Source organism: Mustelus asterias, chromosome 1 (genome assembly GCF_964213995.1).
Source record: "Mustelus asterias chromosome 1, sMusAst1.hap1.1, whole genome shotgun sequence".
Classification (NCBI taxonomy): Eukaryota; Metazoa; Chordata; class Chondrichthyes; order Carcharhiniformes; family Triakidae; genus Mustelus; species Mustelus asterias.
Window position 1 is genome coordinate 198326593 of NC_135801.1, and position 13789 is coordinate 198340381.

General features: G+C 45.8%; 1 protein-coding gene across 1 annotated transcript in view; it reads left to right on the top strand.

Annotated features, from left to right (window-relative positions):
- Positions 1 to 13789, top strand: part of LOC144480742 (disintegrin and metalloproteinase domain-containing protein 12-like) — a 249491-nt gene that overhangs the window by 114698 nt on the left and 121004 nt on the right. Inside the window, exon 9 of the mRNA XM_078200356.1 lies at positions 7188 to 7354. Within this exon, the coding sequence (XP_078056482.1) occupies positions 7188 to 7354 (167 nt within the window). The remainder of the gene's footprint in view (positions 1 to 7187; positions 7355 to 13789) is intronic.

Sequence of the window (13789 nt, forward strand, 5' to 3'; positions counted from 1 at the left end):
GTAATGAATTCCACAGGCTCACCACTCTTTGGGTGAAGAAATGTCTCCTCACCTCCGTCCTAAATGGTCTATCCTGAATCCTCAGACTGTGACCCGTGGTTCTGGACTGTCCCACCATCGGGAACATCCTCCCTGCATCTACCCTGTCTAGTCCTGTTAGAATTTTATAAGTCTCTATGAGATCCCTCCTCATTAGTCTGATCTCCGGCGAAAACAAATCAATCTCTAGTCAATCTCTCCTCGTACACCAGTCCCGCTATCCCCGGAATCAACCTGGTAAACCTTTGCTGCACTCCCTCGAGAGCAAGAACACCCTTCCTCAGAAAAGGAGACCAAAACTGCACACAATACTCTAGTGCGGCCCCACCAAGGCCCTGTATAATTGCAACAACACATCCCTGCTCCTGTACTCAAAACCTCTCACTATGACGGCCAACATACCATTTGCCTTCTTTACTGCCTGCTGAACCTGCATGCTTACCTTCAGTGACTGGTGCACAAGGGCACCCAGGTCCCGCTGCACACTCCCCTCTCCCAATTTATAGCCATTCAGGTAGTAATCTGCCTCTTGTTTTTGCTTTCAAAGTGAATAACCTCACATTTATCCAAATTATACTGCATCTGCCATTGATTAGCATGCAACCTATCCAGATCATTCTGAAGGATCTCTGCATCCTCGTCATAGTTCACCCTCCCACCCAACTCAGTATCATTTGCAAACTTTGAGATGTTACATTTTGTTCCCTCATCCAAATCATTAATATATATTGTGAATGGCTGGGTCCCTGTGGCACCCCACTAGTTACTGCCTGCCAATTTGAAAAACACCCATTAATTCCTACTCTTTGTTTCCTCTCTGCCAACCAGTTTTCTATCCATCCCAATATACTTCCCCCAATCCCATGCGCTTTAATCTTGCACGACAGTCTCTTGTGCGGGACTTTGTCAAACGCTTTTTGAAAGTCCAAATATACCACATCGACTGGCTCCTCCTTGTCAACTCTGCCAGTTACATCTTCAAAGAATTCCAACAGATTTGTCAAGCATGATTTCCCCTTCATAAATCCATGCTGACTCTGTCTGATCCTGCCACTGCTTTCTAAATGCTCCGCTATAAAGTCCTTGATAATGGATTCGAGAATTTTTCCCACTGCCAATGTTAAGCTTACTGGTCTATAAATTGGGATAGTCATAGAGCAAAGGGTGTAGAGGGGGTGGATTTCTTGAAATGTATTCAGGGGAGGTTTTGTATCAGTATGTACAAGATCCAACAAGGAGTGGAGCAGTGCTGGATCTGGTTCTGGGGAATGAAACCAGGCAAATGTTCAATGTGGCAGTGGGGGAGCATTTTAGCGATAGTGACCACAATTCCAGGTCCTCCAAGTTTGTTATGGACAAGGAGAAAGATGAATTGCAAAAGACGACTTGGATTGGGGGAAGGCAGATTGTATTAAAATAAGGCAGGATCTGGCCAAAGCTGACTGGGAACAGCTCCTTGCAGGTAGGTCCACAGCAGAGCAGTGGGGTGCATTCAAAAAGGAACAGGGGAGAGCACAGGTCCAACATGTACCCTTCAGGGGGAAACATAGGAGCAATAAGTTCAGGGAACCTTGGATGTCTCAGACAATTCTGTGCTGGATGGGAAGAAGAGAAAGGTTTTTAGTAAGTCCAAAGGAAGCAGTTTAGCTGGGGCCCGAGAGGAACATAGGAAGTGCAAGAAATAACTTAAGAAAGCAATTAGACGAGCAAAAAGGGGGCATGAGAAAGGACTTGCAAACAAGATTAGGGAGAATCCTAAGATATTCAATAAATACTTGAAAGGAAACAGGTTAACCAGGGAAAAGCAGGTCCATTAGAGACCAAGGGGCAATCTATCTTTGTGTGAAGCTACAGGGCATTGGAAGGGTGTTAAATGAATACTTCTCACGTGTATTCATTCAAGAAAAGGAGAACATAGGTACAGAATTCAGGAAAATGGACTGTGAGGAACTTGCACAGCTAGACACAGGAAATCGGGAGATATTGAAGGCTCTGAAGGGCTGAAAACTGGACAAATTCCCTGGCCGGGATGAATTGCATCCCAGGCTGCTGTGGGAGATGAGGTCGGAAATCACAGGGGATCTGACACATTTTAAAAATTCCTCTCTGGACACGGGAGAAGTGCCAGAAGACCGGAGGACTGCGAATGCGATTCCACTTTCAGGAAGGATAGTAGAGATGAATCAGGAAATTACAGATCAGTGAGTCTCAGATCTGGGATAGGGAAATTATTGAATAAAATTCTGAAGGAAAGAATCAGCCTCCATTTGAAATGGTATGGGTTAATTAGGAATAGTTAGCATGAATTTGTCAGGCATGACCTCCCTCTCAAAAATGTGTTTGAGAGTGTGGATGAGGGATGTGGAGTTGAAGTTTTTGGTCATTCGTGGGACATGGGCGTCGCTGGCTGGTCAGCATTTATTGTCCATCCGAGTTACCCTTGTTCAGAGGGCAGTCTAGAGTCAACTGCATTGCTTTGTCTCTGGAGTCACATGTAGGCCAGACTGGGTAAGGATGGCAGATTTCCTTCTATAAAGGACATTAATGATCCAGATGGGTTTTTCCGACAATCAACAGTGGTTTCAGTAGATTCTTAATTCCAGATTTGTTTTTAGTGAATTCAAATTCCACCATCTGCCGTGGCAGGATTCAAACCCAGGTCCCCAGAATATTAGCTGAGTTTCTGGAATAATAGTCTAGCAATAATATCAGTAGGCCAACATGTAGTTTATATGGATTTTAGCAAAGTTGTTGACAAGGTCCCACATAGGAGACTGATTAAGAAGGTTGAAGCTTATGAAATTCATGAAAACTTGGTGAGATGGCCCTTTAAGACTGGCTCAGTAATCAGACACAAAAGGAGAGACCTCTTTGAGTGACTGGAGTCTGGTGTCCAGTGGCATACCACAACATTCTGTTCCCTTCTTCTTTGCTACAGGTGATAATGAAGTTGGCAGAACATGTGAATAGGATAGTTAAGGCGGCATATGGGACATCAGTCGTGGTATAGAGCATAAGAGCAAGGAGTAATATCGGGTTTCCACAGAGCATTGGTTAGTCCACAGCTGGAGTACTGTGTGCAGTTCTGGTCACCCCACTATAGGATGGATGAGATTGCACTAGAGGGGTTACAGAGGAGGTTCACCAAGATGTTCCCTGGGATGGATTTTTGAATATAAGTGGAGACTGGATAGGTTTGGATTATTTTCTTTAGAGCAGAGAAGGCTGAGGGGTGGGGGGCTTCATTAATGGGGTGGATATGATTATAAGTGTTACGGACAGGATGAATAGAAAACAGCTTGGTTGAGGGTTAATCAAGAGGTTGCATAGTTTTAGGGTAAGGAGCAGGAGATTCAGAGGGGATTTAAGAGAATTTAAAAAATTCTCAGAGGGCAGTGGGAACCTGGAATGCACTGCCTGGGAAGGAAACCTTACAACCTTTAAAAATTATTTGGATGAGCCCTTAAAACATCATCATGTTCACGGATAAGGGACAAGTGCTGAAAAATGGGATTCGTGCAACTTTAGTGGTAATTATTTTGTTGCAGACTCAATCGGCCGAAGAGCCTTTTCTGCACATATGACTCGATGATACTATGACCTAGCTAACTTTACTGATATCTTTAAGGACCTTTGCATTTGCATGTCAAGATCTTTCATTTCATCTAACCCTCTCAGCATAGTTATTGTGTATTCCCTTTTACTGTTTGATCTCCCTAAGTGCATTACTTCACACTTATCAGAGTTGACCTCCATTGTAATATGTACATATAATGTCTCAGTAAGAAGTCTCACAACACCAGGTTGAAGTCCAACAGGTTTATTTGGTAGCACGAGCTTTCGGAACGCTGCTCCTTCATCAGGCAGTGCTCTGAAAGCTCGTGCTACCAAATAAACCTGTTGGACTTTAACCTCGTGTTGTGAGACTACTTACTGTGCCTACCCCAGTCCAACGCTGGCAACTCCACATCATATTATGTCTGTTGGTGTTTGGGGGGGGGGGTATACTGTCCCTTTAAGAGTGCAGGTTAGGTGACCCCTGGGGGATTAGCTACTCCCAGTGTGTGACCCAATTGATCTTGTGGTATTATCACTAGATTATTAATCCAGAAACTCAGCTGATGTTCTGGGGACCTGGGTTTGAATCCCGCCATGGCAGATAGTGGAATCTGAATTCAATAAAAAATATCTGGCATTAAGAATCTATTGATAACCATGAAACCATTGTCGATTGTTCAAAAAAAACATCTAATTCATTATGTCCTTTAGCGTAGGAAATCTGCCGTCCTTACCCGGTCTGGCCTACATGTGACTCCAGAACCACAGCAATGTGGTTGACTCTCAACTGCCCTCCAAGGGGAGGGCTTTTGCAACACTTGAAATTTCTGGCATCAGATTTGCCCACTCAGCTCTACAGAAAATTGCCAATATTCTCATCCTAAATTGAAGTGACTCTGTGGTTTATTTCCTTTTACAATTTAATCAATTTACAATTTGTCAATTTACAATTACAGTATTCACGTTCTGAATATGGATATGTCCCTCATTTCTCATTGCAGGAAGTTATTCAGGCATTCCCGCATTATACTTCTTCCTACTTTCACCCAGGTCCACTCTCCACTTCTGCACCGATCTCTCTTTTCCACTATGACATTGTTTCCTTCTCCTGTTCTTCTTTCTCTCCCTCCTGTTGTCCTGGTGCATCTGTCTCCCTTTCATGCTGCACTCTCTCTCTCTTTGTCAACGGATGCTCTTTGTCTCTTTCCTGTTGCATGCTGTGAGTTCCTTTCTTGCTGACAAGTTACTCAATCCCCCTCTTCTGCTGCACTTTGTCCCCCTTTCTCTCCTGCGCACACCATTTGTAGACACTGGAACTTTAATTTATTGCAAGCCACATATCAATGAAAGCCGTCATTTTCCTTCACTGTGACATCCTGCCTCTGGCAGTAGATTTCAGAACGGGGGCACCTTACGACGGAACTAATTATAGCATACACTTCATGTACCTCATCACCTGGAGAGGCAGGCATAGGGTCGACTTCCAGTTGTGACTCAGCGCTGGCAGTGGTCATTCCCATGGTTGGTAATGAAGCCTGCATTGGCACTGGCTCCTGACATAATCCAGGTGCTTCTTCACAATTTTTCCCTGCACATGGGCCTTAGAAGCCACAAGTCTCGTTTATTTCCAATCATCCTCATTCTCTAGAGTGAAAACGGATGTGAAATATTTGTTCAACCCCATTTCCTTTTTGAATTCCCCCCCCACCCCCCGACACAGCCTTCAACATCATTATTCCCACGAAACTCATCTCCAAACTCCGTGGCCTGGACCTCGGCACCTCCCTCTACGACTGGATCCTGAACTTCCTAACCCACAAATCACAATCAGTAAGGATCTGCAACACCAATGTTCTCTGGTTCCACCCATGGAACTACTAAACTACTGGGGGAGTAGGCCATACAGCTTTGAATGGGCCCCACTCCACCCTGGTTATCCTCTTCCCATTAGAGAATCATAGAATCAGAGAATTATGGAATCATACAGTGCAGAAAAGGCCCTTCGGCCCATTGGGTCTGCATCGGCACACGCCTCCCCACGATCATCCTCAACACTGGTGCCCCACAGGCTGTGTTCTCAGCCCCCTACTATACTTATACACCTATGACTGTGCGGCCAAATTCCCTTCCAATTGGATTTCAAGTTTGCTGACGTCACCACCGTAGTGGGTCGGATCTGAAACAATGATGAGACAGAGTACAGGAATGAGATAGAGAATCTGGTGAACTGGTGCGGCAACAATAATCTCTCCCTCAATGTCAACAAAACGAAGGAGATTGTCATCGACTTCAGGAAGTGTAAAGGAGAACATGCCCCTGTCTACATCAATGGGGACAAAGTAGAAAGGGTCGAGAGCTTCAAGTTTTTAGGTGTCCAGATCACCAACAACCTGTCCTGGTCCCCCCATGCTGACACTATATTGAAGAAAACTTTATAAGACCCTCATCAGACCCCACTTGGAGCACTGTGCTCAGTTCTGGTCGCCTCATTACAGGAAGGATGTGGAAAAGATTGAAAGGGTGCAGAGGAGATTTACAAGGATGTTGCCTGGATTGAGTGGCATGCCTTATGAGGATAGGCTGAGGGAGCTCGGTCTTTTCTCCTTGGAGAGACGTAGGATGAAAGGAGACCTAGTAGAGGTGTATAAGATGTTGAGAGGCATAGATCGGGTGGACTCTCAGAGGCTTTTTCCCAGGGTGGAAATGGCTGTTACGAGAGCACACAGGTTTAAAGTGCTGGGGGGTAGGTACAGGGGAAATGTTAGGGGGAAGTTTTTCATACAGAGGGTGATGGGCGAGTGGAATCGGCTGCCGTCAGTGGTGGTGGAGGCAAACTCAATAGGGTCTTTTAAGAGACTCCTGGATGAGTACATGGGACTTAATAGGATGGAGGGTTATAGGTAGGCCTAAAAGGTAGGGATATGTTCGGCACAACTTGTGGGGCCGAAGGGCCTGTTTTGTGCTGTAGTTGTTCTATGTTTCTATGTTTCTAAACTCACCAATGCCTCTACTTTCTCAGAAGACGAAGGAAATTTGGCATATTAACCAAGACTCTCACCAGCTTTTACAGATGCACCATAGAAAGCATTCTTTCTGGGTGTATCACAGCTTGGTATGGCTCCCGCTCTGCCCAAGACCGCAAGGAACTACAAAAGGTCGTGAATGTAGCCCAATCCATCACGCAAACTGGCCTCCCATCCATTGACTCTGTCTACACTTCCCACCGCCTCGGCAAAGCGGCCAGCATAATTAAGGATTCCACGCACCCCGGACATTCTGTCTTCCACCTTCTTTCGTTGGGAAAAAGATACAAAAGTCTGAGGTCACGTACAAACTGACTCAAGAACAGCTTCTTCCCTGCTGCCGTCAGACTTTTGAATGGACCTACCTTGCATTAAGTTGATCTTTCTCTACACCCTAGCTATGACTGTGACACTACATTCTGCACTCTCTCGTTTCCTTCTCTATGAACGGTATGCTTTGTCTGTATAGCGCACAAGAAACAATACTTTTCACTGTATGTTAATACATGTGACAATAATAAATCAAATCAAAAAAATTTTAGTCCCTAAAAGTTTTCTTCTCTCCAGTATTACAGAGCATATAATATCCGCATTGCTCTGATTGGAGTAGAGGTGTGGACCAGGGACCAGGTCACAGTGGACGAGAGTGCGAAGGATACGATGGATCGATTCCTCAAGTGGAGAAGGGAAAATCTTCTCCCACGAATGCACAATGACAATGCTCATCTAATCACGTGAGTACCTAAGACCCAACATCTCCCAACAAACTAACCTCGAGCAAGTGGTGACAATTATATTTTATTTCTTTACGGATATGTGAGTTGCTGACAAGTTCAAAATTTATTATCCATCTCTAATTTTTCTTGAGAATATAGTAGCTCAGTGTAGGGCTGGGGTGCACCAGCTCTGTTATTAAGAAAGAATTTCCAGGATTTTGATCCAGAAAAACTAAGTAAGGGTGTTGTATGAATTGGAAGGGAACTTGCAGATGATGGTGTCTCCATGCACCTTTACAGACTCCAGGGTGGAACCTAGATTGATAGATCTTAACTTTTATTTTTTTGTTTAGAAAAACAGGAGACTGCTACTGAACTGAGTCACAGGATTTTTAACAGAACCTTTATTAAGCAAGAAAATATATAATACACCACCCCTTCACCCCCAACTATACCTTTACTGATATGTACAAATTAGTAAGGATAACACATCCTTCTTGTATTCTAATATTTTCAGTAAGTACTCAGTCCATGTAAACTAATAGGCAAAACAAAGAACAAAGAACAATACAGCACAGGAACAGGCCCTTCGGCCCTCCAAGCCCACGCCGCTCCCTGGTCCAAACTAGACCATTCTTTTGTATCCCTCCATTCCCACTCCGTTCATGTGGCTATCTAGATAAGTCTTAAACGTTCCCAGTGTGTCCGCCTCCACCACCTTGCCCGGCAGCGCATTCCAGACCCCCACCACCCTCTGTGTAAAATACGTCCTTCTGATATCCGTGTTAAACCTCCCCCCCTCTCACCCTTGAACCTATGACCCCTCGTGAACGTCACCACCGACCTGGGAAAAAGCTTCCCACCGTTCACCCTATCTATGCCTTTCATAATTTTATACACCTCTATTAGGTCACCCCTCATCCTCCGTCTTTCCAGTGAGAACAACCCCAGTTTACCCAATCTCTCCTCATAACTAAGCCCCTCCATACCAGGCAACATCCTGGTAAACCTCCTCTGCACTCTCTCCAAAGCCTCCACGTCCTTCTGGTAGTGTGGTGGCCAGAATTGGGTGCAGTATTCCAAATGCGGCCAAACCAACGTTCTATACAACTGCAACATCAGACCCCAACTTTTATACTCTATGCCCTGTCCTATAAAGGCAAGCATGCCATATGCCTTCTTCACCACCTTCTCCACCTGTGACGTCACCTTCAAGGATCTGTGGACTTGCACACCCAGGTCCCTCTGCGTATCTACACCCTTTATGGTTCTGCCATTTATCGTATAGCTCCCCCCTATGTTAGTTCTACCAAAATGCATCACTTCGCATTTATCTGGATTGAACTCCATCTGCCATTTCTTTGCCCAAATTTCCAGCCTATCTATATCCTTCTGTAGCCTCTGACAATGTTCCTCACTATCTGCAAGTCCAGCCATTTTCTTGTCGTCCGCAAACTTACTGATCATAGAATCATAGAATCATAGAAACCCTACAGTACAGAAGGAGGCCATTCGGCCCATCGAGTCTGCACCGACCACAATCCCACCCAGGCCCTACCCCCACATATTTACCCGCTAATCCCTCTAACCTACACATCTCAGGATTCTAAGGGGCAATTTTTAACCTGGCCAATCAACCTAACCCGCACATCTTTGGACTGTGGGAGGAAACCGGAGCACCCGGAGGAAACCCACGCAGACACGAGGAGAATGTGCAAACTCCACACAGACAGTGACCCGAGCCGGGAATCGAACCCGGGATCCTGGAGCTGTGAAGCAGCAGTGCTAACCACTGCGCTATCGTACCGCCCTGATCACCCCAGTTACACCTCCTTCCAGATCGTTTATATAAATCACAAACAGCAGAGGTCCCAATACAGAGCCCTGCGGAACACCACTAGTCACAGGCCTCCAGCCGGAAAAAGACCCTTCCACTACCACCCTCTGTCTTCTGTGACCAAGCCAGTTCTCCACCCATCTAGCCATCTCCCCCTTTATCCCATGAGATCCAACCTTTTGCACCAGCCTACCATGAGGGACTTTGTCAAACGCTTTACTAAAGTCCATATAGACGACATCCATGGCCCTTCCCTCGTCAACCATTCTAGTCAATTCTTCAAAAAACTCCACCAGGGTAGTGAGGCATGACCTCCCTCTCACAAAACCATGCTGACTATCGTTAATGAGTTTATTCCTTTCTAAATGCGCATACATCCTACCTCTAAGAATCCTCTCCAACAACTCCCCTACCACGGACATCAAGCTGTGATTACACTCTGAAACTAAGGGGCAGATGCTACCCAAAGCAACTGATGTCGATTTCTTTTTTTTAAATTCATTCGCTGGACCTGGGCATCACTGGCTGGCCAGCATTTATTGCCCATCCCGAGTTGCCCAAGGAGTTGAGAGTCAACCACATTGCTGTGGCTCTGGAGTCACATGTAGGCCAGACCAGGTAAGGACAGCAGATTTCCTTCCCTAAATGACATTAGTGAAACAGATGGTTTTTCCGACAATCGACAATGGTCATCGGTAAATTCTCAATTCCAGACATTTTTTATCAAATTCAGATTCCTTCATCTGCCGTGGTGGGATTTGAACCCGGGTCCCCAGAACATGAGCTGAGTTTCTGGATTAATAGTCTAGCGATAATACCACGAGTCCATCGTCCCCTCCTTATCAATACCCACCCCTTGTCATACTGTGAGCCAACTGCTCTCACTGGAACTCTGTCATTCACAGAAGGGTTTCCAATCTCTGTTTTAGAAGAAGATGCCTTGGAATCTTCTCTCAAATTATGTTTTCTTTCAGATGTCTTTGCCAAGGATCCACCTCCAGTGTTTTAATCTCTCCTTTCGACATTCCTCTGCCCTGGATTGCCATATGCTAAGCTTCCACACAATCTTACAGATCCCAGTCATGCCAACAGAACACCACTCTTTCATAGGCTGCATTAAAAGGTTCATCAACCTTTGAGCCACCTTGGATCTCTGGATTCTCACAAGCCAATGTGCCCAGGTCTGCAGCTTGTGCTTGCTTTAAGGGTGGTAAAAACCTATGCAGGCATATAAACAAATCTACAAATTTACTGGCTATTTTTCAAACCACAAAAACAAATTAAACTTAAACCCTTGTTCTCATTCTTTTTTTCAATCACAGCCACAAAAAAAATCACTTACTTAAAACTATACCTACAAGTTTATTTGTTGTGTCACAAGTAGGCTTACATTAACACTGCAATGAAGTTACAGTGAAAATCCCAGTCGCCACAGTTCGGGTACACTGAGGGAGAATTTAGCATGGCCAACCTCCTTTGGACTGTGAGAGGAAACCGAGCAGCCGGAGGAAACCCACGCAGACACGGGGAGAATGTGCAGACACTGCACAGACAGTGACCCAAGCTGGGAATCGAACCCGGGTCCCTGGCACTATGACGCAGCAGTGCTAACCACTGTGCCACAGTGCCGCATATCTATTTCCATACAACCCGCTGCCTTTGTTTTTTGAAGTGGTAGAAGTCAGGAGTTTGGAAGGTGCTGTCAAACATGTCTTTGTGAAAAACTACAGTGCATTTTGGAGATAATACATGCAGCAGTCCTGGTGCATTCATGGTGGATGGGGTGTAATCAAGTGGACCAATTTGTCCAGGATGATGATAATTTGTTTGAATGTTGTTGGAGAGTTCCATCATGTTCCTGACTTGTGAATTGTTCTTTCAGAGAGCAGGCATGAACATGAAATGCCAAACGGTTTACTTATATATTTTTTCCATGCTATAACCATTCGATGGTTCGATTAGTCTAGTCACAGTATAAACTTGCAACTTTACCCCAGATTCTCCATCACCATCCCGGAGTATGTTCAATCCCACTGGCAGGACAGACTCACCTGAGGTCGGAACATAGTGCTGTTGTGGTGGACTTCTAACACAGGAGTCTCAGGGACAATTGATTATTCATACAGGGCACTGTCTTAGAAACCTGGGACAAGGACCAGTTATCTCCTCCTAGCTAGAGACTCTCTTCTCTGAAAGAAATAACCAAGGCCTTGTTGAAGGGTTCTGCTGAGCTCAGTTCCTTGAGGGTGTTTTTTTTATTCATTCATGGAACATGGGCGTCGCTGGCTGGCCAGCATTTATTGCCCATTCCTAGTTGCCCTTGAGAAGCTGGTGTTGAGCTGCCTCTTGAATCGCTGCAGTCCATGTTCTGTGGGTTGACCCACAATGCCGTTAGGGAGGGAATTCCAGGATTTGGACCCTGCAACTGTGAAGGAACGGCGATATATTTCCAAGTCAGGATGGGAGTGGCTTGGAGGGGAACTTGCAGGTGGTGGTGTTCCCATGTATCTGTTGCCCTTGTCCTTTGAGATGGAAGTGGTCGTGGGTTTGGAAGGTGCTGTTTAAGGATCTTTGGTGAATCGTGCATCTTGCAGATAGTACACACTGCTGCTACTGAGCGTCGGTGGTGGAGGGATTGAATGTTTGTAGATGTGGTGCCAATCAAGTGGGCTGCTTTGTCCTGGATGGTGTCAAGCTTCTTGAGTGTTGTTGGAGCTGCACCCATCGGGCAAGTGGGGAGTATTCCATCACACTCCTGACTTGTGCCTTGTAGATGGTGGAGAGGCTTTGGGGAGTCAGGAGGTGAGTTACTCGCCGCAGTATTCCTAACCTCTGACCTGCTCTTGTAGCCACTGTGTTTATGTGGTGAGTCCAGTTGAGTTTCTGGTCAATGGAACCCCAAGGATGTTGACAGTGGGGGATTCAGTGATGGTTACACCATAGAATGTCAAGGGGCGGTGGTTAGAGTGTCTCTTATTGGTGATGGTCATTGCCTGGCATTTGAGTTGTGCGAATGTTACTGCCACTTGTCAGCCCAAGCCTGGATATTGTCCAGATCTTGCTGCATTTGAACATGGACTGCTTCAGTATCCGAGGAGTCGCGAATGGTGCTGAACATTGTGCAATCATCGGCGAACATCCCCACTTCTGACCTTATGACGGAAGGAAGGTCATTGATGAAGCAGCTGAAGATTGTTGGGCCGAGGACACTCCCCTGAGGGACTCCTGCAGAGATGTCCTGGAGCTGAGATGACTGACCCTCCACAATCACAACCATCTTCCCATGTGCCAGGTATGACTCCAACCAGCGGAGAGTTTGCCCCCTGATACCCATTGATTCCAGTTTCACTCGGGCTCCTTGATGCCACACTCGGTCGAATGCAGCCTTGATGTCAAGGGCTGTCAGTCTCACCTCACCTCTGGAATTCAGCTCTTTTGTCCATGTTTGAACCAAGGCTGTAATGAGGTCAGGAGCTGAGTGACCCTGGCGAAACCCAAACTGGGTGTCACTGAGCAGGTTACTGCTGAGCAGGTGCTGCTTGATAGCACTGTCGATGACCCCTTCCATCACTTTACTGATGATCGAGAGTAGACTGATTGGACAATAATTGGCCGGGTTGGATTTGTCTTGCTTTTTATGAACAGGACATACCTGGGGAATGTGTGTAAAGTTTATCTGGGGTATGAGCATTAAACTCTGATGTGCTCTTTACTCTAAAAGCAGGGGTATTAGCTCTCACCCCTCTTTTACTAAATCTATTCACGTAACATAGAACATAGAACATTACAGCGCAGTACAGGCCCTTTGGCCCTCGATGTTGTGCCGACCAGTGGTACCAATCTAAAGCCCCTCTAATCTGCACTATTCCAATATCATCCATATGTTTATCCAATAACCACTTGAACGCTCTCAACGTTGACGAGTCCACTACTGCTGCAGGCAGGGCATTCCACGCCCTTACTACTCTCTGAGTAAAGAACCTACCTCTGACATCTGTCCTATATCTCTCACCCCTCAATTTAAAGCTATGTCCCCTCGTGCTAGCCAACACCATCCGAGGAAAAAGGCTCTTACTATCCACCCTATCTAATCCTCTGATCATCTTGTATGCCTCTATTAAGTCACCTCTTAACCTTCTTCTCTCCAACGAAAACAACCTCAAGCCCCTCAGCCTTTCCTCATATGATTTTCCCACCATACCAGGCAACATTCTCGTAAATCTCCTCTGCACCCTTTCCAACACTTCCACATCTTTCCTATAATACGGCGACCAGAACTGTACGCAATACTCCAAATGCGGCCGCACCAGAGTTTTGTACAGTTGCAGCATGACCTCCTGGCTCCGAAACTCAATCCCTCTACCAATAAAAGCTAACACACCGTACGTCCTATCAACCTGGGTGCCAACTTTCAGGGATCTATGCACATGGACACCCAGATCCCTCTGTTCATCCACACTACCAAGTATCTTACCATTAGCCCAGAACTCTATATTCCTGTTACTCCTTCCAAAGTGAATCACCTCACACTTTTCCGCATTAAACTCCATTTGCCACCTCTCAGCCCAGCTCTGCTGCTTATCTATGTCCCTCTGTAACCTGCCACTTCCCTCCGC